Source organism: Leuciscus leuciscus (assembly GCF_965113295.1).
Source record: "Leuciscus leuciscus genome assembly, chromosome: 11".
In the NCBI taxonomy this organism is placed as follows: Eukaryota; Metazoa; Chordata; class Actinopteri; order Cypriniformes; family Leuciscidae; genus Leuciscus; species Leuciscus leuciscus.
Window position 1 is genome coordinate 32,540,063 of NC_138735.1, and position 23,065 is coordinate 32,563,127.

Consider the following 23,065-nt stretch of genomic DNA (forward strand, 5'->3'; position numbering starts at 1 on the left):
CAAATTATTGGAGAAAATAATTTCCGTCTTTCAAGTTTAATTCAATGTTTTATATTTTGCATTTAATTGTGAAATGTACGAGCATTTACTGAGGGAAAATAGTTTCAACGCCAGCGTTTTATTCAGTGTACCCACAATCCCCTGCACTTGAACACTTCTCTCACGCTGCTGTTTTGGTGAAACGGTTCAGTGAATCAGAGTCAAGCGCCTGATGATGTCGTCTGACAGGTTTGTCTGGTGAAAGTAATACAAAGAAAAGTGAGTTTTTTGATGCACTGATAAACGCACAGTACAATCTTTAAAGGAATATGCCTAACATGATCCTCCTGCACATCTCGTACTTCATGGTCATTAAAACCCTTCTACTGTGTTGCACGTCAATCTGACCCACAACCATTTTTAACCCTTTGAATCACTAGTCAAACAATTAATTACTCATTGAAATGTTGTGACTTCTTCTCATTTAGGGTCAATGTCACCAGATGTGTTTGGGAAAGGCTGCACTAATTATTGTTGCATTGATTGTGTTGATGTCAAATCGACCCCAATTGGTTTTCTAGGCAATTCACCAAATTTCCATGCACTTTAACACTTTGAAATACAGCAAAGTTACAATAAAAACTGTCGAACTCCATGAAAACTTACTATAGGGTCAATTTGACCAACATCACAAAAGGCAGATTTTCAACACTACAGAAGGGCAACATTTGTGACGTTCATGACGTCAGATCTTTGACAGATTCGTTTGAGACACTAAGTAGTAGATAAACAGCGACTGGTGATTTTACACGAGCATCTGACGAGCTCTTTCTGTCTGAGTGGGCAGAGAAACTGCACAAACGACCAGCGTCCAGTTGCAACAAACACTTAAAGTTAAGAAGCCTTTAGTTAGAGTTGTAAGAGTATTATCAGTAAGGGTTCATGCCGACAGACACACGTCTACACAAGCTGGTGACTATAAAAGATACATTATTTTAAAATTACTATTGCATTGATTATTATTATTATTTTTATTCATTTCAGTCTGTAAACAAAATCAAGACTGACAGATTCCTCATTACATCCGTCTCAAATCTCCCTCTCCTCTCCGAACGGCTTGATCGTGGTGAATTGGAGATTTCCCAGTGGATGATTGTGCGTAAAGCTCTTAGATCGTCTCGTCAGAGATTACGGCTCGCCAGTGTCTTCATACGCACTGATCTATCACATTTATTCTACATGACGCTCCGTGGGCGAATAACAATCCACAGCACTCAGTAGAGCTGCACGATTCATCGATAAAAGATCACAATCTCGATTCAAACACCCACACAGAATCATTATTTCTGTCCTGCAATCATTCAAATTATCACAGAAGTACTGGGGTAAGAGTTAAGAGTCCGGATACAAACACCGATTAATCAATATACAGTAAATCATCGTTTGAAAGTAACTTGACGCTTCAAATAACGATTGTATCAATTATATTGTTACACCAGTAGGTGGCGACAAGTGACCAAAAATCTATTTGTCATTGAATCATTCATTCAAGAGATTTGATCAAAAACACGGCCTCATCCAGTAATGAAACAAGTGAAGTCTTTATGAGCGAGTGAGTCATTGAATCATTCACTCAACCTGATTTTTCCAAATAATTTAAATTAAACACTTTTAAACAGACTTCAGCAATTCATATTTTGTCAGAACCTCTAGTAAATTACATGTTATTTTTGTTTAGTTGTCTGTTCAGAATCATTGGAGAATCATGATCTCTATTTGAAACAAAAAAGTGTGCTTCTCAGTTTATGAATCGTGAATCAAAAGAATTGTAACTTGTGCTTTAACACTCAGATAATAAAGTAAAAATAAACAAACAAGCTGTGCACAATTATTATATTCATCAACAGAAGGATGAAAGTAAACATGCATCAATGGATGGCCCAATATGCTCATATAATCATGTTAAAAATCTAATCTAAATAGAATTTTTTATTAAATTGACACTATAAATATACAATACAAATTAAATCCGCAAAATAGCGCAAAGTCCGTTTCTTCCCCAATATCGTTCAGCCCTAGTTTAGATCATCAAACATCAGTGTATTTCAAACGCTTGCTGATGCTGGTCAGTGAAACAAGCCGGATCTCTCTAGTCTGTAGGGAACACCACTCCTCTATCACTTCACTAATACATTATTCATGTGACACTTCTAAGCTCCGCCCACATTTCCATGGAAACAAAGAGCCACACCAACAGATGCAGATGAGCCTATAAGAAACCACACACAGCTAGTCGAACTTTAACATCTATTAGGACATGTACATTTATTAATTTGGCAGAGGCATTAATCAGAAGCCATGCTGCCTATAAAGGGAGCACTAGACAGTTTACATAATCACACGCCGGCGGATCAATGGCTCCAATTACAGACACGCTAACAGCCATTGATTCAGTCTCTCTCTCTCTCTGTATCCGTCAGGAAGAGTGGGGTGATTCTGTGACTCAGCGATCCTGACGGACACACACACACACACACACACACACACACACACACACACACACGCACACCGTCTTATTTAAACCGTCACTAGTAGAAGTCTCTCAGAAGACACCCATATCAAATCACTGAACTATATGATCCATTCCTTCTTGTAAACAATCTGACACACACACACACACACACACACACACACACACACAAAAGAACCACCTAGAACAGTGTCTCATGTTAAATAAATCCTTCTCCTTTCACTTCCTCATGCACTTTATGAGCACAAAACCGTTTATAAAACATATCAGTGTGTAGATGATAAAATGACCCATGAGTCACGACAGGAAACGTTCACAGAAGCAAAAAAACAACAAAACAAGATGATCTCGGTTAGCTGACCTAATAACTGAACAGGTGAGACGGAATTAGAGCAAAAACATTAAAATAATGAATTCATAAACCGTGCGAGAGGACTCATGGATCACCTCAATACTGACTACAGATCGACCAAGGTTTATTGTGCCATTTTATCGTTTACAGTTTAAAGTTTAAAGTGAATGGTTAACTAAACCAGGCTTTTGACTTTCATACTTTTAGCGTTATTAATAAGCATTTAAGAGCATTTCATAATAAACAAGGTTATAATTTGGAAAATTATTAAGAGAAACTTTGAAATGACTAGTTATCTTTGTTTTGTTCTCATGATTAGAGTTTTGATTATTAGATAATGTACATTATTTGTTGTTATGCATTTTGTTATGCATTATGTTGCATGTTATGCAACATGCAAATGTTAAGCACATTACTTTGAGCAAATTATTTAAAATATATATTTTTGGCTACTTTTACCACGCAAATCTGTAATGGACACGCGGCTAGTGTGCCATATAAGTAGGCGTCTAAACGTAAAATAAATACATACAAATAAAAAAATATATGGCCTGATAAAACATCTGATCTAGCCTTTTACAGAATTTATTTAATTAGGTAAATATTGGTTAAAATTCTCAGCTTTGGCTCTCAGGGTGAAGGATTCTCATCTTTAATGAGTGTTTAGGATTTTTTTCTTTTACAAAGCTACTACTGCGGCCCTGATGGAAATATATAACTGTTCCAAGAACAGCTGGGAAGGAAATAAAGCGACCGGACTTTAATTGAATACGCCTGGACTAAACATTCTGTTTGTTCACCTGGATATCTCTAAAATGCATTGCAGAACGTAGACAGAGAGCAGTGAATAATACAGCATTAAACACACAATAGAGAGATGGAACAAGCAAACAACACAAACATAAATCAGAGGCAATTACAGGAGGCCTTGCCAAATGTTCTGGCTACACTGTTTTTGGCACATACAAACTGAACGCCATACCAACATGCAGAGCATCAGACTGATGTAAGAGGCGTCTGGGTGTGTGTGTGTCTCCAGTAATCCGCTGATGTGTGTCACATCTAAATCCCCATCAGGATGGATCATATATGATTCAGCTCAAACTATACAGACCGGATGAATTATGACAGATTAACTGAATGGCCAGAGAGCAGAATGGACAGAGCCTTTGCTGTGATGACCATAGAAACGTATTGTATTCAAAACTCGTCAGTGTGTAATTCAGATGTTCGGTTCCAAGAATTTTTTTTTTTAGTTACTACATTAAAATGTAGTAAATATTTGATAATTAATTGTCCTGGACAAAATATATCAATCTATGAGTGATGATGTCACACTGACAGGCGACACACACACACACACACACACACACACACACACACACACACACACACACACACACACACACACTCAAGGACAACTTTACCAAGAAACACACACAGGTCACACGCAGAATCAAAACATTAAAAAGTTTCTCGCTTGAACAGATCTGAGATCAGCAACTCAACAGTAGAACCGCCTTAATCAATCAAATCTGATTTAATGTCAGATCAACTTTGATTGTAACACACCTACACAAGTTTGGAGGGGTGTGTGTCAATGTACAAATACACAGACATTTGCAGACATTTGACAGAAAGACACACACACACTTCACTCACTAGTTCTACACAGTCACTGACCCGCGTGCGGAAACCGCCCTCTGCGCGCGCACACTGGCGCGTCACTCTCTTTACTTATTAACATAATGATGAAGATGAGTTATCATCAGACTTTATTAAGTTTATTCTCACCGCTTTCGTTGATTTCCGAGAGTTTTCCGCGCGTGTGTTGGTGTCGCGGCCTCAAGCTGATCCGCCCTGCGCTCTTCACTGACCGCACACACAGGTCACCGCCCTCTAACGCTCTCAGCCAATCACATGCCAGAATCAGCAGACGGACAGCGGTTTCCTCCAATCACGGTGCGGATAGAGCGTCTCTGCGTCTGTCCAACTGGCGCACTTTTGATGGACGCGCGTCGCGTGCAATCAGTGAGTTTGACTCCTTATACGGGCCAATGAAAATTATTTCATACAAATATTTCACTCTTTTGAGGTAAGTATAAATCCCCACGGTTAAATATATATATATATATATATATATATATATATATATATATATATATATATATATATATATATATATATATATATATATATATATATATATATATATGAAATCAAATGTTTAGAAAAAAATATTTTAGTAATTTAAGTCACAGACATTTTTTTATGGAAAATTAAAATTCTCAAATAACGTCATACATGCTACATTATTTAAAATTATTGAGATTAAAATTATTTAGATGTATAATATATTATAATAGTTCAAATTGCGAGGTAATTTCGAGCTAATAAATGTGAAACATTAATTCAAAAACTATGAAGCCTGGCATATTTCTACTGGTACTCACATACTCTGTAATAATATTTGACATAATTCTACAGAAGAGCCGCTGTATTAGAACTCAACTGAAATCACTGCTGGAGATGTTCAGCTCCTCTAATGGTTGAATGTCGCCATCTGGTGCTCAGATTCATTAAACTCATCTCTCTTACCGGTAGGCGTAATTCAGGACTCGTTTACTTAGAATTGATTGAAAGTAAATTAGAGCAATTTTGGACATTTATAAGGCAGGATTTATTCAGAAATTATTCATAAATCCATCACAGTCTAATTTAAATGTGTCATAGTCTCTGTATGTATTATATGACTCAGAAGAGTAAATCTAGACGTCGCAAAGACTTTATGCACTCAACTAATTCAATCAAAAAAACGATTCACGTTCATATGTGTGTGTGTGTGTGTGTGTGTGTGTGTGTGTGTGTGTGTGTGTGTGTGTACATACACGACACACACACACACAAACACACAGTAGTTTGGAAACATTACTATTTTTTATGTTTTTGAAAGAATTCTCTTCTGCTCATCAAGGCTGCATTTATTTGATCAAAAATACAGAAAAAACCCCAGCAATATTTTGAAATATTATTGCAATTTAAATCAGCTGTTTTCTATATATATATATAGAAAAGTGTAATTTATTCCTGTGATCAAAGCTGAATTTTCAGCATCATTACTCCAGTCTTCAGTGTCACATGATCCTTCACAAATCATTCTAATATGATGATTTATTATCAATGTTGGAAACAGTTCTGCTGCTTAATATATATATATTTTTTTTTTTTTTTTACAGGATTCATTAATGAATAAACAGTTAAAAAGAACAGCATTTATTAAAAATAGAAATCTTCTCTAACAATATAAATCTTTACTATCACTTTTTATCAATTTAACACATCGTGACTGAATAAAAGTATTAATTTCTTTCCCAAAAAAATTTTAAAAAGAAGGGAAAAAAATACTTACCCCAAAACTTTTGACCGGTAGTGTATATTGATATTTATAAATGCTCTTCTTTTTTATTTTTTATTCATTTAAATAATCCTGAAAAAAATTATCACAGGTTATAAAAATTTTTTTTTCCACATTGATAATAAATCATCATATTAGAATGATTTGTGAAGGATCATGTGATAGACTGAAGTAATGATGCTGAAAATTCAGATTTGATCAGAGGAATAAACTATATTTTGAAGTATATTAAAATGGAAAACCATTATTTTACATTGCAATAATATTTCACAATATTACTGTTATTTTTTGTATTTTTGATGAAATAAATGCATGTTGGTGAAAATATACACAGTACTGTATATATACAGATTGTCAAGTCATGCTTTTATCAACTTCGCCTTCTCAGTAAAGTGAAGCCCATTTTATCTAGGAGTGATTTGGAAACAGCTATTCATGCATTTGTTACATCTAGGCTTGATTACTGTAACTCTCGGTATTATGGCATTTCTCAGGCTTCCATCTCTCGTCTGCAGTGGGTTCAAACGCAGCCGCTAGACTACTTGAAGGGAAGCGAAAGTACGACCACATAACACCTATCTTAATGTCTCTGCACTGGCTTCCGGTAAAGTATAGGATTGAGTTTAAAATTGTATTATTTGTCTATAAAACCCTGAATAATTTGGCACCTCAAAACTTAACAGATCTTTTGACTCCGTACACTCCATCCAGAAACCTGAGGTCCTCTGACCTTGGCCGTCTTACAGTCCCTAAAGTAAAACTTAATAAACGTGGTGATTGCTCTTTTGCCGCTGCTCGGCCGAAGCTCCTTCTGTTAGGCATGCTCCATCTATCTGTACCTTTAAATCTCAGCTCAAGACTCATTTATTCACCTTGGCTTTTAACACTCTGTAGTTTGTCTTCCTGGATTATTCTTTTATTCTATTGAGTGCTTTTTGGCTTGTCTGGTATTTATGTATGTATATTGGTTTTATTTTTGTGTCTCTTTTATTCCTTGTAAAGCACTTTGGTCAACTTCGGTTGTGTCTTAAATGTGCTCTATAAATAAATGATGGATTGATGGATTGATATATATACTTGCTTGCTTGCTTAGCGTCCCATTCACCCTAGCCGGGTATGGACGATTTCCTCTGTGATGATCTCCATTACTCGGTCCATTGCCACGGTTTGAATATGTTCTTGCCATTCCCGGTCATATTTCTTTCTGCTCAGTCCAAAGGGCACCATGATAAAAGATTCAGCAGTCTTGTGAAGGTATCTTTTTGTTGTCATACGAACGCCTTCTTTAGGGCGTTTCCAAAGAGGTCCAGGAATGGCCATAAAGGTTTGTAATGGTAAGCGATTATTTTGCATATATACGTAAAAATATACGCTTTATCTGCTATGGCTGTTATTGTTCCATGCCATCTTCCTTTGGTTTGATAGGGAAATTACCCTGGTAATCCAGAGTTCTTGCGAGAGCACAAGTTGAATTTGCTCAACGAGTTACTCTGGTGTCGAGGAATGATGCTCATTAAATATGCCCATGTATCCGAGCTGCACCAATCACATCGGGTTATCTGATATTGGCGGGCCAGAGGCGAGATGACGACAGCGCTGCGACATCGAAGTCATTAGTAAACATTGCAAGATGGTTATGGATGAACACCAGTTGTTTGAAACGGCTTTGGCCGCTACAATGAACGAGTTAGACTTGGCTTTTTATCTAAAACAGGAACAGGAGACGTCGCTCGAATTGTTCCTTTGCAAGAAGGGCGTTTTTGCTGTTTTGCCGACCAGATACGGTAAGAGTATAATCTACCAGTTAGCTCCGCTGGTAGCTGGGGTTTATTGTTGTGATTGCTCATAGTGTTATCCAATTGCGTGCAGTGAGATTTTCAAATGCACGCTTGGTGCCGCCCCTCGAGCTAGGCGATTTTCACTAGTCGACGCCAGACCATTAATCTTTCAGATTTAGGTCTGGATTTCCAGGCTATAGGGAAATAGTGTTACAGCTAATCCAATCATCACTCTTCTTTTTTGTATATCCTAGTACAGCTTTTGCCGAGGTGGTACTGGTTTGTTTGATTTGTGTCCATATCCCATCAACTGCGTTGCTTGAGCTGTGGTTTTGGGTTGCTATACTTTGAGACAAACTCAGTTTTCTTTTCTGGGATTTTAAGTTGTGTAATGTCAAACTTTTGAAGTGGCTTTTTTCTTTTTCACATATGGGGCGTACTTTACTCTTGGCCAAAACTAAAGCATGGTCTGTTACAGGGCTCCAGACTAACTTTTTTCACCTCCGTCCTGGAACCGTCCTGAAAAACGATTTGAACCGTCCTAAAGTGAATGTCAACCGTCCCAAAATAAACATGTTGTTTCTGTACTTTGTTATTATCATCTATAGTTGTTAGTTACATAATAAAAACACCATTAAAATGTTTATGATATATATTATTATATTTATTTAGCTCCATTCAAAGTAGTTATCTGTAAACAGGTAAAAAACAGATTTAATAAAAAATAACAGGAGTTAAATGCTGTTTTGTATTCATGCAGAACAAATTTTTTTTTTTTTTTTTTTTTTTTTTTACATATACGAAAAATACATACAGCTCAAAATGTTTTTGAGTTGGTTGGATTAAAAAATAACAAATAAATACTGGTGACTACATATCTAAAAAATATCATCATTCTTTATTCTTTCAAGCAGCAGACATATTTATTTGTATGAATTAAATATAATGCATTATTATTAAAGCTATTAACGAGCAGTGAATGCTTTTCTCTTTTTCTTTTGTTGCTTGATCAATATTAAGGACACAGACCGCATTAGGTTTATTACCCACTGTCACTTTAAGATATCGGATCATGTCCAATGACATGCGGATCCAATTGCACTGATGCACATCCGATACACTCAAAACTGTTTAAGACATAACCAACATAGTTTACGTGAATACTCTCCAAAACGGACATTTCGACATAATGTTGTGTGTATTTGTCCACTCAGACACGAAAGAGAGCTCAGTTCAGTACTCGCGCGCTGTATAGTCTGTGCATGGCTGCACGCTTCGGGTCGGGTGTGTGCGCACAGAAAACCGTACCGAATAGAGCTCTTTTTTTGCGTCGTCACTCTTATTCAGATCTATATGTCTGCTCTACTCATTCTCCCAGACGTTTACTTTTTTTAACGTTTTATGAGACATGCAGGATTCAGCGCATGTCAGCCCGTGTGCCGCTGGGTAGATCAGCACGTTATAGTTCAAATGTGCGCATCTGCCACAAACGCAGGACATCAGTTCTGACTGGATCGCTTCCCAAATCGTCACTATCTAACATTTTTGTCTAGGTTTTATTCGTTGACGAAAATGTCAATAGATTTTCGTCATGGCTTTTGTCATTCAAAACTAGTTTTATTTAATTATCGTCTCGTTTTTGTCTGTGAAAATAAGCCATGTGATAAATGTACCGCGAAACAAGTCTCCGGGTGAGTAACCGGCCAGTGATAGTTACTATAGTAACAGCATGAGAAGACGCGCTCCGTTGTAGTCAGCGCTTGGTCGGTTAATTTTGGCATTTTCTAAGTAAGTTACCCTAATAGGCTAGTAATAAATGAACACGCATACAAAAATGTATTTCGTCCTGTAGGCGTCCTGGAGAATATTTCTGTTCGTCCTAAACACATTTTCTATCGTCCCCAGGACGATAGGACGCCGTTAGTCTCGAGCCCTGGTCTGTTACAATATTTATACCCCAGTGAGAACGAGCATCCAGTAAGGTATGACACCAATACTTATACAATACTTATACTTATTTTCAATACAATATATGTAAGGGATAATGTAGTGCGAGGCGGTTGTTATAGCGAATACAACCCCGACAGGCTGATCACGACCCCGACGCGAAGCGTGAAAGGGTTGTATTCGCTATAATCACCTCGCTCTACATTATCCCGCTTATTACATGGCTACCTACCAAATAAATCAATAATTTGACACAAAATATTGATTTAAAAACGATTGTATTGCTTCCGCTAAAGAAAATAGACCGTTCCGTCTCTACGGTTAGAATCCTGCGTCCACAGCAACGCTCTGTTTTTCATGGCAACGGTGTGTTATACTTAGCAGCGGTTATCAAGAAATAACACACCGCATTCTACATTAGAATTCAACCAAGCCATGTAATATATATATATAATAAAGAAAGGTAGTCATTTCAGCTGTTTTCAAAGAAGTTTATTGAAATAAATATTTCTAAATTTTATAAAGTCAACCGTTTATAATGCTAGCACAAAATCTGGACTTTCTGAAGTGTGTCCGATTCCTCAGGTCGTTCCAACATGATCCCAGACGTCAGTGATGAAACATTAGTTCAGAGTCACATGTCCATGGAAGAACATGAAGATCCGCGCTTCAGTCGACACTCGTCCTCTACAACTGAAGACTCAGTGCAGCATGCAGAGAAAATGTGCACAAACTTAAATCTGCCTTTATTACCTTTATATATATATATCATTGATATACTTACATCATTATTAACAGAGTTATTCACACGTTTCTTTCAAAAGGAAAAGGAAAAAAGGTCAAACGTATGTAGTTTTCCTCTAGTTTTTCTTTTTTAAAATTATTTTCTGCATTTCAAAGCATGCCAAGGAAATGCGTTTCTGCATAGTGTCGGCTATAGGGATGCCAGGAGGACAGACTTCCTTATGTACAGCAAAATCGGGAAGGAGAAAAATAGCAATCCAGTGTAAACGAATTACCAAAATAAATTAAAACTCAAAAAAGATTCAAAAAATATGTACATACAGGATGTCCTTCATGATACCAAACTAAAGCCTGTGTAATAATCACACTAGTTCACGTGGATTTGGGTGCGTTTGGCCTGTTCTACGTTCTCTGTGTCTATAGATTATGGCATAAGTGCGCTTGGCTTCAGATCCCTGTAAATAGACGTGAAGAGAGCAGAGAGGCAGAGTAAAGGCTAAAAGATGGTTAAAATCTTATCAGATTTCCACAAACACGACGGTAGCGGCATTTGCTATGTTCGCTTGCGCTCGAAAAGTCAACAAATCGCACCAAAATGAATAAAAATGCTTTCAAAAATCAAGATATGGTAAAAAAAGTCCCTGTATAAGTTCGTTTTTAATTTTTATAAGCAATATCGCACGAGCAAAAGTGCTGTTTCGCGAATATCAGCGTTTGCAAATGTGATTTTATACAATGATTCAATAAACAATAATAGGCTATTAGGTGACTTATATTTTAGATCGGGATGCACGATATATCGGTCACCATATCGGTAGATAGATATAGGCCTATGTTCATTTTTAATGTTATCGTTATCGACCCGATAAGAAAGTTAGGTCGATATATTAAAGCCGATAAATAATAGATAATTTCCTTTCCGAATTGCTCGAAATATGATTGAAATCACTTCAAAAAAGGAAAATACAGTTCAGTGCAACATGTCTGTCACATAAGCTACATAAAATTATAATGAGAACATCATAATTGTGTGCTTTGGACATGGCTTTTAATGGTGAGACTTTTGTTTTTGTAATCAGGCTCTCAAAATTATTAAAACATTTTGGATTCAGATTTATCGGCCAATATATTGGTTATCGGCTTTCAAATATAAAGAATTATCGGTTATCGGTATCGCCCAAAATTTTCATATCGGTGCATCCCTAATTTTATTTTATAAAAAAAAAAAATTATCTATATTGCCAATTAAAATAGTTCCAAACATTAGAGCCGTTCCGCGTCTCTGAGCAACAAAAGTTTTAGTTTCGTTACTTCTGCTTTGTCCCTGAATGAATCAGCCGCTTTGAACGAATCGTTTGAGTGAATGATTCAATGACTCGCTCGTTAAGACAAAGATTTGCCGCCACCTACTGGTGGATTTTAGTATCGTTTAACTTCAGCTGAAGGATGAAGACTGAATGCTGTTTTTGTTTTTAGTCGTGATTGTGACAATTGTTCTGGTTAAAGAGATTTATAAATAGACTATTAAGAGTGAAATATGAGATAACATTGTAAATATAACAGAGATTGAGTAATTGCAGTCGCATTGCATTCAATGTTTTTTTATCTGCCTTTTTTTCTCCGACCGTTTCTTTGAAACGAATCGCCGAATCGCCTCCGTCTTAGATTTAACAGTTTTGATCCTCAACACGGGAAATCTCGCTAAATGTCTCGTGGTCAAACGTGACTTAAGAATAAACAAACAATGCGAGCGGCAGATTCAATGACTCTTAACACACTTCACACCACAGGAAAATCTGATAAGATCATCAAGATAATCGGGACTTTCCTAGGACTGTTGGAAGATTTGGGCTCAGAATGGGCCTGATTATGTTGAAGTGTTCGGGTGCCTTTAGAGTGCACAGCGTCACCCAACACCAAGAGAAACACACACGACAGGACACGTTATACACACACCAACCCATCTCAGCAGGACCATTATCATCAGAAGTGTCATAAACATATATGAACATAATAGTGTTCTGCAACATAACAATGTACATGCAGAAATAGAACGAAACACAATCATTTTGTTATAAGCTGCATTAATTCCTGTCTGAACATTAGGACAATGAAGCCGTGTTTTGTGAATTAAACTCAAATTCCCCGCTGACACAGATTAAATCCTGGATTACAAACAAACAAACGACCAAATCAACTAAAAATAAATGAACTAATGTGTGTCAGAGACAACCTTACAAACAGAAACACTACAGCCATGCGAGGGAGAATCTCAACACATAAAGAAAGAAAAAACTTTTTTTTTTACATTAAGGATTTTAATGACCAATTTTCCCTGAAATTGTTTGCACTGAAAGTTAAAAAATGAAACCTTATTGTAGTGTTACTATTTATATTTATTCATTATAGCAGTATTTGTTGCAGCATTACCTGTATTAGCTTTTATTTATGATAAATTAAAATAAAATGATGAATTTCTAATATCCTAAAAATAAGCTTTGTTGTCTTTTTGCCAATATATTTTTTTTCTTTTTTTTTTGATATTGGGGTCAAATTTGATTTGGATGTGTGAGATTCACCCATATGTGGCGTTGAAAAGACTCACAGAATCTATAGAGACACTAATAATAATAATAATAATAAAATTAACAACAAATATGTACTAGATAAATATGTGCAAACTCTTGCATTCATCAAAGTAAAAGGGAATATTGTTATTTAATGCAGTAGTGTCTGAACCGTTCTTCACATTGACACAGATTCAGATGTTTGATCAAGTTCAGTTCAACTTAAATATCATATTTGGTATCAACGAAAACATAAACCACAAATAAACAGCCGAAAGGCAGAATGATACAATCGTCGTCATGATTCATGATTCGTGTACAGATGCTAAACAGGTTCTCATGCTAATATGCTCTTCTTTCCTCAGAAACGCTTAGATTAAATGCTATAATAATTTAAATATGATAACGGTAAAGTCTGCCATAAAAAAATGCCTTATATTAAAAGTGTATGTTTATTATCGCATGCTTAATAGCTTATTGTAAAGTTTCTTTTTTTCTTGGTCCACACGTCTGTTTTTAATGACTTCATCAGGTTCAAGAGCTCAACCAAATAATCATGTGACTGTGGCTGCAGGGCCGTAAACACCACAGATAATGGAAAATCACTGAAAAATATCAACTTTTACACCCAATCTTCAGTATTTGGTTTCATTTGTGGTTTAAAGGATTCTGTATTGCTAAAGCTAATGTGTTCCAACTTTAAAAATCTCGCCATCTTTAAGAAGACGCTGAAACCCAACCAACACGCGTCGGACTCGTTGCATATTGTTGGTCTCAGTGTCAGACACATGACTCTTCATAGCTTTAAACAGCTGTCAATCACCCCACCCACTGCAATCCAGCCAATCCAGTGTGAGTGGGCGGGGCTTGAGGCTCCGCCTTCTTCATCATTCTTGCACAGTAAATGAAGGCAAAGACAGACAGACAGACAGAACACATCAGATTATTATTAGTAGTCGTATTTTCTTCTGTTAGGCCAGCTAACACTAATAAGTTCAACCAGTTCTTTGTTTTGGAAGCGCCGTAGACGTGAAGATATAGATCGAGAGAGTCTGGAAAATTCAGTGCAAGACATAATGGCTACTTTGAAATTAGTAATAATCATTATTGTTTGTTTATGGATATCCAATACTGGATGACAGCAGTGGAGACGAGTGAAGTTCATCGCTGTCTTTCATGATCATACGCGAGTAAAACCAGCTCCAGTGTGTCTCTGAAACTCCTCAGTGCAAAACCAGAAGCAGGACGGAGAGAGAGAGAGAGAGACAGAGAGAGAGAGAGACAGAGAGAGAGAGAGACAGAGAGAGAGAGAGACAGAGAGAGAGAGAGAGAGAGAGAGGGAGAGAGAGAGAGAGAGTCTCTAGCTCCCCGGGTCTGAGCTGTGTTTCTGTGGTGTGTGTGGTGTGTGTGGTGCGTGTGGTGTGTGTGTCGTCTGCGGCTCCTGTAGAGAGAAGCGTCTCTGGACGTCCAGGTCCGGTCGGGTCCCGAGGTTTGAGGATCCCGAGGGAAGAGCGTCTGCAGGATGGAGAGACTCGCAGGACTGAGAAAGAAAACAGATGAGAGATGCTGCGGTTTAAACAACACAAGCGTTCATCAATTCCTGCTGGAACTGTACAAGATACTATTGTTTGCTCAGACAAAACTTTAATTTCAATCAAAGATCACAATTTTATATATTTATTAGGGCTGGGAATCGATTAAAAAAAATTAACTAATTAATTGCACAATTTCTGTAATTAATTGCAATTAATTGCGCTTCCCCCAAGCTTGTAATCATCAATATTTAAACTTAGAATCACCTAATTAAACAACACAGGAAAAAAAGGGAACAGAAAATAGCCCTATATTAAAATATTAAACATCAATATATCAATATATTATTCTTTTTCAATAATCAATCAACATAATCAATTTAACAGATTATTATTATTATTTTATTAATTATTAAAACAAAATATAGTCCTACAAAGCTATTATTACCAGAGCATGTGATCAGAGCAGGTCATTTTACCATTGTTGCCCAGCATGGCTATACCAGCTCAGCAAACAGAAGTCAACAGAGAAATTTCACGTTACTTGAGTGGACTTTACTTCTCCAGTGCTTAGTACATGATTAAAGCCTTTGGGCCGTTAACGACAGAGCCGCCGACACACACACACACACACACACACACATACACACACACACACACACACACACACACGGAACGGAGAGCTCGCCGCTGCTGGGCCATTAACGACAGAGCGAGCCGACACACACACACACACACACACACACGCACGCGCGCGCGCGGAGCACAGAGCGCTCCGACCGACCGACACACACACACACACACACACACACACTCGTGCGCGCGGAGCACAGAGCGCGACGCACATACCGAGCGGAAAAGACCCGCTCATGAAAGCTGCCCGAGAATGAAACCTGACCGCCGAACATGGAGGGGCGGGACGGCATATTTCGGCCTTTTTAATAGCAGACGCAACAGGAAATCATTAAAACGAGGCAAAAAAAAAAAAGTGCTGCGTCAATTGCGTTATTTTTTTTTAACGCGTTAAACATTTCAAATTAATCGCAAAGATTAACGCGTTAATTCCCCCAGCCCTAATATTTATACATTATATCTATCCATCATCTATTCATATATCATCTGTTTATCTATCTATCTATCTATCTATCTATCTATCTATCTATCTATCTATCTAATATGCTAATAAATTCTCTAAAACTGCAGTTCAGAATTGATGAAGTGTGATGACAGTAGTGTGTGTTTGCACTAGTAACGAGCATCATCTGAGACCCGTCAGCATGTGTGTGTGTGTGTGTGTCACACCTGTGAGAGCGGAGCGAGTGTGTCAGGGTCCAGTGGAGTGATGGGCTGCACGAGTCTCTCTGGGAACATGGATGGAGAAACTGTGCTGTACGCCGGAGGAACCAGCATCATCTGTCTCTGCAGGAGCTGCATGATCGCGCTGATGTCCGTCGACATGCGGTTCTCCAGTCTGCACACACACACACACACACACACACACACACACACACACACACACACACACACACACACACACACACACACACACACACGCACACACATAACAATGTAATATTTTTCAGCAGCATCAAGTGTCTGTATAGTGTAAGGAAGTGTGGTTTCAGTGAATCAGTTCAGTTCTAGACAGTCGTAGCCCACGGTGAGTTGTGAGGAGTGAGTTGTGAGGAGTGAGTTGTGAGGAGTGAGTTGTGAGGCGTGAGTTGTGAGGCGTGAGTTGTGAGGCATGAGTTGTGAGATGCGAGTTGTGAGATGCGAGTTGTGAGATGCGAGTTGTGAGGAGTGAGTTGTGAGATGCGAGTTGTGAGGAGTGAGTTGTGAGGAGTGAGTTGTGAGATGCGAGTTGTGAGGAGTGAGTTGTGAGGTGTGAATTGTGAGGAGTGAGTTGTGAGGAGTGAGTTGTGAGGAGTGAGTTGTGATGCGTGAGTTGTGAGGAGTGAGTTGTGAGGCGTGAGTTGTGAGGCGTGAGTTGTGAGGAGTGAGTTGTGATGCGTGAGTTGTGAGGCGTGAGTTGTGATGAGTCAGTTGTGAGTTGTGAGGAGTGAGTTGTGAGTTGTGAGGCGTGAGTTGTGAGGCGTGAGTTGTGAGGAGTGAGTTGTGAGGCGTGAGTTGTGAGGCGTGAGTTGTGAGGCGTGAGCTGTGAGGCGTGAGTTGTGAGGAGTGAGTTGTGATGTGTGAGTTGTGAGGAGTGAGTTGTGATGCGTGAGTTGTGAGGCGTGAGTTGTGAGGCGTGAGTTGTGAGGCGTGAGTTGTGAGGAGTCAGTTGTGAGGAGTGAGTTGTGAGGCGTGAGTTGTGATGCGTGAGTTGTGATGCGTGAGTTGTGAGGCGTGAGTTGTGAGGCGTGAGTTGTGAGGCGTGAGTTGTGAGGAGTGAGTTGTGAGGAGTGAGTTGTGAGGCGTGAGCTGTGAGGCGTGAGTTGTGAGTTGTGATGTGTGAGTTGTGATGTGTGAGTTGTGAGGAGTGAGTTGTGATGCGTGAGTTGTGATGCGTGAGTTGTGATGCGTGAGTTGTGAGGCATGAGTTGTGAGGAGTGAGTTGTGAGGCGTGAGTTGTGGGTTGTTGGGAGTTGTGAGGTGTGAGTTGTGAGGAGTGAGTTGTGAGGCGTGAGGAGTGAGTTGTGAGGCGTGAGTTGTGAGGCGTGAGTTGTGAGGCGTGAGTTGTGAGGCATGAGTTGTGAGACGTGAGTTGTGGGTTGTTGGGAGTTGTGAGGAGTGAGTTGTGAGGAGTGAGGAGTGAGTTGTGAGATGTGAGGAGTGAGTTGTGAGGCGTGAGTTGTGAGGCGTGAGTTGTGAGGCATGAGTTGTGAGACGTGAGTTGTGATGCGTGAGTTGTGGGTTGTTGGGAGTTGTGAGGCGTGAGTTGTGAGGAGTGAGTTGTGAGGCATGAGTTGTGAGACGTGAGTTGTGATGCGTGAGTTGTTGTGAGTTTTGAGGCGTGAGTTGTGATGCGTGAGTTGTGGGTTGTTGTGAGTTGTGGGTTGTTGTGAGTTGTGCGCTGAGACCTGTTGAGCTGTTTCTGCAGCAGTTCGAGTCGGCCCTCCATGAGGCAGCGCTGCTGCCGGCTGACGCTGAGGCTGCTGGGATGCGGACGGTTACAGCGGGGCAACTCCTGATACTGCCTCCCCCGACTCTCACCCCAGAAACTGAAGATGTTAGACACACCTGAGAAAGCACCTGAGACGCATGTTTATTTTAATATTAGAATATTAAAAATAAGATTGTATATAATATTACATTTCATAATATTTTTTTATATATTTTTTATTATTTCAATCATTTGGCCTGTTTTACATTTTAAATTAGTTGCCATTCTGTCACCTGATAGGGCGTTACATGTGTTTCCTGTTTTCGGATCGGCCTCTCCCTCAGTGACATCCATGAGTGTTGTGAGAGGGGCGGGGCTTGTGTGCACAGGCTCCTCCCCCTCGTCCCCACTAGAGTGAGAGGACACAGAATCCCGAGGCTCCTCCCATCCCGGGTCCAGTTCGCTCTTGTTACTGGCTGCTTGTTTTCTGCCTCTCCGAATGGGTTTCTGATTCTTCTTGACCTCTCCAACATCTGCATCATCTGGAGAAATAAACACTGGATGAATATTCATCAACGGAATATGAGAAACAGGTCTAATGCTTTGTATATATATATATATACAGTCAAACAAAAATTTATTCAGACACCTTGCTCTCCTCACTTACATAAATGAACTATAGTGTCCTGCACCCAGTAGTAAAAAAATATATACACAAAGCATTAGATCTGTTCCTATAGAGTTTGATGGTAGCATTATGTTAAGATAACAACACAGCACTAATAAAATAATTATAATAAAAATACATAACAAATATTGGATGAAATATTTGGGTCTTTTTAAATTACACTAAGTTTTTTCAGCAACACTTAAGGGATTAAAATATATTTATAGTGAAGATTTTTATTGACTCATAGCGCACCTTACTTTTTTTCAGTAAGCATGTCACAATGTATATTATATATATATATATATATATATATATATATATAATCCCCCAGGTGAAGTTTTTATAAAAAATGTGTTTCTGCGTGTTGAATGATAAAACCTACAAAGATAAATACAGAGACGCTCTAATGGGAACATGAATTATGGGAAATACCTTTTTCCGTTCGTCGTCGGAATGAAAGTTTTCGTCTCCGCAGTTTGTTGAAGCCGACGCAATCCGAATCGTCGCTGCTGGGAGAGCCGGGAATCATGTTCGTCTATAAACACACAGACACACATTGGCTACGTTTACATGCACAACTCTTTATTTCAATCGGGCTGAATTCATTCCGGTTGATGAACGTAGTGTTTACATGAACGCTGAACATGTGATCGGGTTGATGTGCGCGTTTATACGTCACAAGCTTTAAATCGGGATAGTTTTTTTGACATGCGCTCACTGCACAAATATAGAGAGTTTCCCGCTGTTTGCACATAATAACTATTCTCCTACATTGGTTCTTGGTTTGTTTTAAACAGCAGACTTAATATTTATCCATTTCTGGCCATAATTTGAAGACAATGATCATATGAACCGTTTATATTGATCACGCTGTACAAATGCCCCAAACCAGTCGTCTGTGGATGAGAATAAGCACTGGTGGGCCGTTGTCCTGCTCCACTTCACACACGCAGAGAAAGGAGGATTTGAGGATGACGCGAAACTCATTTATACGACACTTTATTCAACAGGAACAACAGCTCGTTCAGCGCGTCACACGTCATTATGATATTTCTACATCACTACGCTATTTCTCATAGACAGTAAATGGACACAGCGACCCCATAGACTTCAACGGAGAAAAGTGAAGTAAATTAGAAGCTCTCACTTCCTGATGGCTGAGCGTACTGCGCAGACTCAAACTGAGCTTGACGATGTAGATGTGACGTGAGCAACCCGTCTGTCTTCTAGTAGCTGTGCCAAGAGAAATCTGAATCATTCCCTTCTGAATCTTGCAGAGACGGAGAGCGCGAGTAGGAGGTGTCCATGAGCTAGGAGCAGGAGAAACTTTATGACTCTCTATGGGCTTCTCCCTTGACTTTATCGGACTTTATGCCTCCACGTCCCCCCGATTGCCCGTGAGCTTCTCCTCCTGTCCATACGGTAATCTCTCTACTGTGCGACAGAGAGTCGTGTGGTTATGACGCAATCGTTAGCCTATTTTTACAAAAACTGCTTCTACGGGGCCATAATGTAAGATACAAGGTAATGGAGCCTTTTATACATTGTCGTGTTTCTTTAGAAATAAAAAAATGATAAATGGAGTCTTTAAACGCCTCAGATGTAAAGTTATTCGCTGTCAAAGTGACGCCAAAATGAATGGGAGTCAATGGAATGCTAACAGCAGGAGATGGTCCGCTAATCAATGGCGGCGCCCGGGGAAGGTACGCTTTCCGCGTGATGGATTACCCCCTTGGCTATTTCTACATCATTGCACATGCGCAGGCCTTTCAGTTTCGGTTTTCAATCCGATCAAGTGTTTACATGTTCTCTCGGTCGGATTAGAAAAGGAATAAACCCCTTTCAATACGATCGAAATGTCATTGGGATCGAGCTTAATCGGATCGATTAAAGTGTTTTACTTGAAGGCTGAATTGATTGAAGGCTTTTCAGTTCGATTGATCCGTCAATCCGATTACGAATGGATTATTTGTCTGCATGTAAACGTATCCACTGATGAAAAGACGCGTTGTGGTTTTGCTGGATTCCCTGGTGTGTGACTCACGTCTCTGAGGTCGAAGGTGATCTCCAGGTTACTCCAGAAGTGGTCGGAGAACTCCGGGTACATGTCCAGCACCTCCAGCACATCTTCCCGGTGGATCTTATGGAGGTCGCAGTACGTCAGCGCTCTCACGTCTGCGTTGGACTTCCCGGGACGCGCGTACAGGTTTATGGGCTCGCCGAATATATCATTCTTCCCTGTGATGTTCAGAAGATCATCGTCAGAAACATCAATAATAACATTTACATTTAATCATTTAGCAGATGCTTTTATCCAAAGCGACTTACAAACATCAAACTATCTATCCATCCATCCATCCATCCATCTGTTTATCTATCTATCTATCTATCTATCTATCTATCTATCTATCTATCTATCTATCTATCCATCTATCTATCTATCCACCATCCATCCATCCATCCATCCATCCGTCTATCTGTCTATCATCTGTATATCTATCTATCTATCTATCTATCTATCTATCTATCTATCTATCTATCTATCTATCTATCTATCTATCTATCTATCTATCCATCCATCCATCCATCCATCCATCCATCCATCCATCCGTCTATCTGTCTATCATCTGTTTATCTATCTATCTATCTATCTATCTATCTATCTATCTATCTATCTATCTATCTATCTATCTATCTATCTATCTATCTATCTATCTATCTATCTATCCGTCCGTCCGTCCATCCGTCCATCTATCTATCTATCTATCCATCCATCCATCCATCCATCCATCCGTCTATCATCTGTTTATCTATCTATCTATCTATCTATCTATCTATCTATCTATCTATCTATCTATCTATCTATCTATCTATCTATCTATCTATCCATCTGTCTTCTGTCTATCATCTGTTTATCTATCTATCTATCTATCTATCTATCTATCTATCTATCTATCTATCTATCTATCTATCTATCTATCTATCTATCTATCTATCTATCTATCTATCCATCCACCCATCCTTCCATCCTTCCATTTACGGTGTGTGTTTTAATCCTCTTTGGAGATTGACAGTCACTATTAGCTTTCAAAGAACAGCAGTGACATTCTGCTAAACATCTGCTCGTTTTCCACAGAAGAAAAAGTGACACAGGAAAGTCATGATGGTGAGTAAACGATTATTGGATGAATTATTCCTTTAACTGTATGAATTCAGTTTTACAGCTGATGTCCTGTAGGTGGCACTAGAGGACAAACAGAATCTGTCAAACTGAACCTATAGTTGAAACGGTGTTGCATTTAAACGGGATACACAACTAGCATGGCTAAAATGGAAAACATACTCTATTTCATAAGTTTGTGTTCTCGATTATCAAACACTGTTGTTGTGCGGATGAGCAGCCGGAGCGCATTAAGGGTTTTCTGTTAGGACGGTGTGTGTTAGCGGCCGCTAAGTTAATAACTAATGATCTTTACAACAGAAGTGAATCAATCAAACTAACTTTAGCTGGACAATAACTTTATTCTAGATCTGCTGTAAAGCCAAACAATCTCTGTTACTGTAATCTCCTATTATCACTGTAAAGCTGCTTTGAAACAGTCTATATTGTTAAAGCGCTGTATAAATGAAGGTGACTTGACTGAAACATATGGTCCATCTTGAGATCATGTTGACTTCTAAACAGGCGTTTGTGGGAATATGAGCTGATTGTCTGTTTGAGTCTCTTTAAATGTGCAGTAATCTTACCTAAGATGGCCACCACCACATCTCCACGTAAGATCTCGATGGACCCGCGAGAGATGAAGTACAGCGCGGTCAGGACGTCCCCGGCGTGCACCAGTGTGTCTCCTGGAGGAGCGTGTGTGGTCTTAAACTTCATGGCCAGCGCCCGCAGACACCCTTTACTGGAGCCCTTGAACGCCTTACAGTTCTGCAGGAGCGTTCGGTTCAGGTGGAGGCAGATGTCGGCCTGTAGACACTCTGGGAAACCCTTCAGCACCTGATCAGACACACCAAACAACTGTTAAGAGCTGAACAACATTCTCAAGAAGATATTTAGAAGAATGTCAGTCCAAATCTACAGTCAAACAACCGGTTTGTGTGAGATTATACCACAACATGAGAAATCAACAACAAATAAATGATAGATAGATAGATAGATAGATAGATAGATAGATAGATAGATAGATAGATAGATAGATTTGTCTACAATTTGAAATATTTGTATAACTGCTCATCAAGGCTGTATTTATTTGATTAAAATTACAGTAAAATCAGTAATATTATGAAATATTATTACAATTTAAAATATCTGTTTTCTATGTGAATATACAGTAAAGTGTAATTTATTCCTGTGATCAAAGCTGAGTTTTCAGCATCATTACTCCAGTCTTCAGTGTCACGTGATCCTTCACAAATCAGTAAAATATGATGATTTGATGCTCAAGAAACATTTATGATTATCAATGTTGAAAACAGTTCATATTTTTGTGGAAATGGTGATGTAA

The 23,065-nt window shown here is 38.8% G+C and overlaps 2 protein-coding genes across 15 annotated transcripts in view; both read right to left on the reverse strand.

Annotated features, from left to right (window-relative positions):
• The window catches only part of LOC309509797 (uncharacterized protein), an 83,566-nt gene extending 78,760 nt beyond the window's left edge, over positions 1-4,806 (reverse strand). For 11 of the 12 annotated variants that reach the window (XM_082184715.1, XM_082184713.1, XM_082184717.1 and 8 more), the window contains exon 1: positions 4,656-4,806. The gene's annotated coding sequence lies outside the window, so the exon portion shown is untranslated. The remainder of the gene's footprint in view (positions 1-4,655) is intronic. The other variant, XM_082184712.1, reaches the window with a different exon arrangement.
• A 5,672-nt stretch (positions 4,807-10,478) lies between these two features.
• kcnh2b (potassium voltage-gated channel, subfamily H (eag-related), member 2b) overlaps positions 10,479-23,065 on the reverse strand; it is a 224,177-nt gene continuing 211,590 nt past the window's right edge. For all 3 annotated transcript variants that reach the window (XM_082184722.1, XM_082184721.1, XM_082184723.1), the window contains 7 exons: positions 22,305-22,557; positions 20,602-20,795; positions 18,990-19,092; positions 18,181-18,429; positions 17,865-18,036; positions 16,147-16,315; positions 10,479-14,852 (listed from right to left, as the gene is read on the reverse strand). In XM_082184722.1, coding sequence (XP_082040848.1) covers positions 14,673-14,852; positions 16,147-16,315; positions 17,865-18,036; positions 18,181-18,429; positions 18,990-19,092; positions 20,602-20,795; positions 22,305-22,557 — 1,320 coding nt within the window. In that variant the 3' untranslated portion in view covers positions 10,479-14,672. The remainder of the gene's footprint in view (positions 14,853-16,146; positions 16,316-17,864; positions 18,037-18,180; positions 18,430-18,989; positions 19,093-20,601; positions 20,796-22,304; positions 22,558-23,065) is intronic.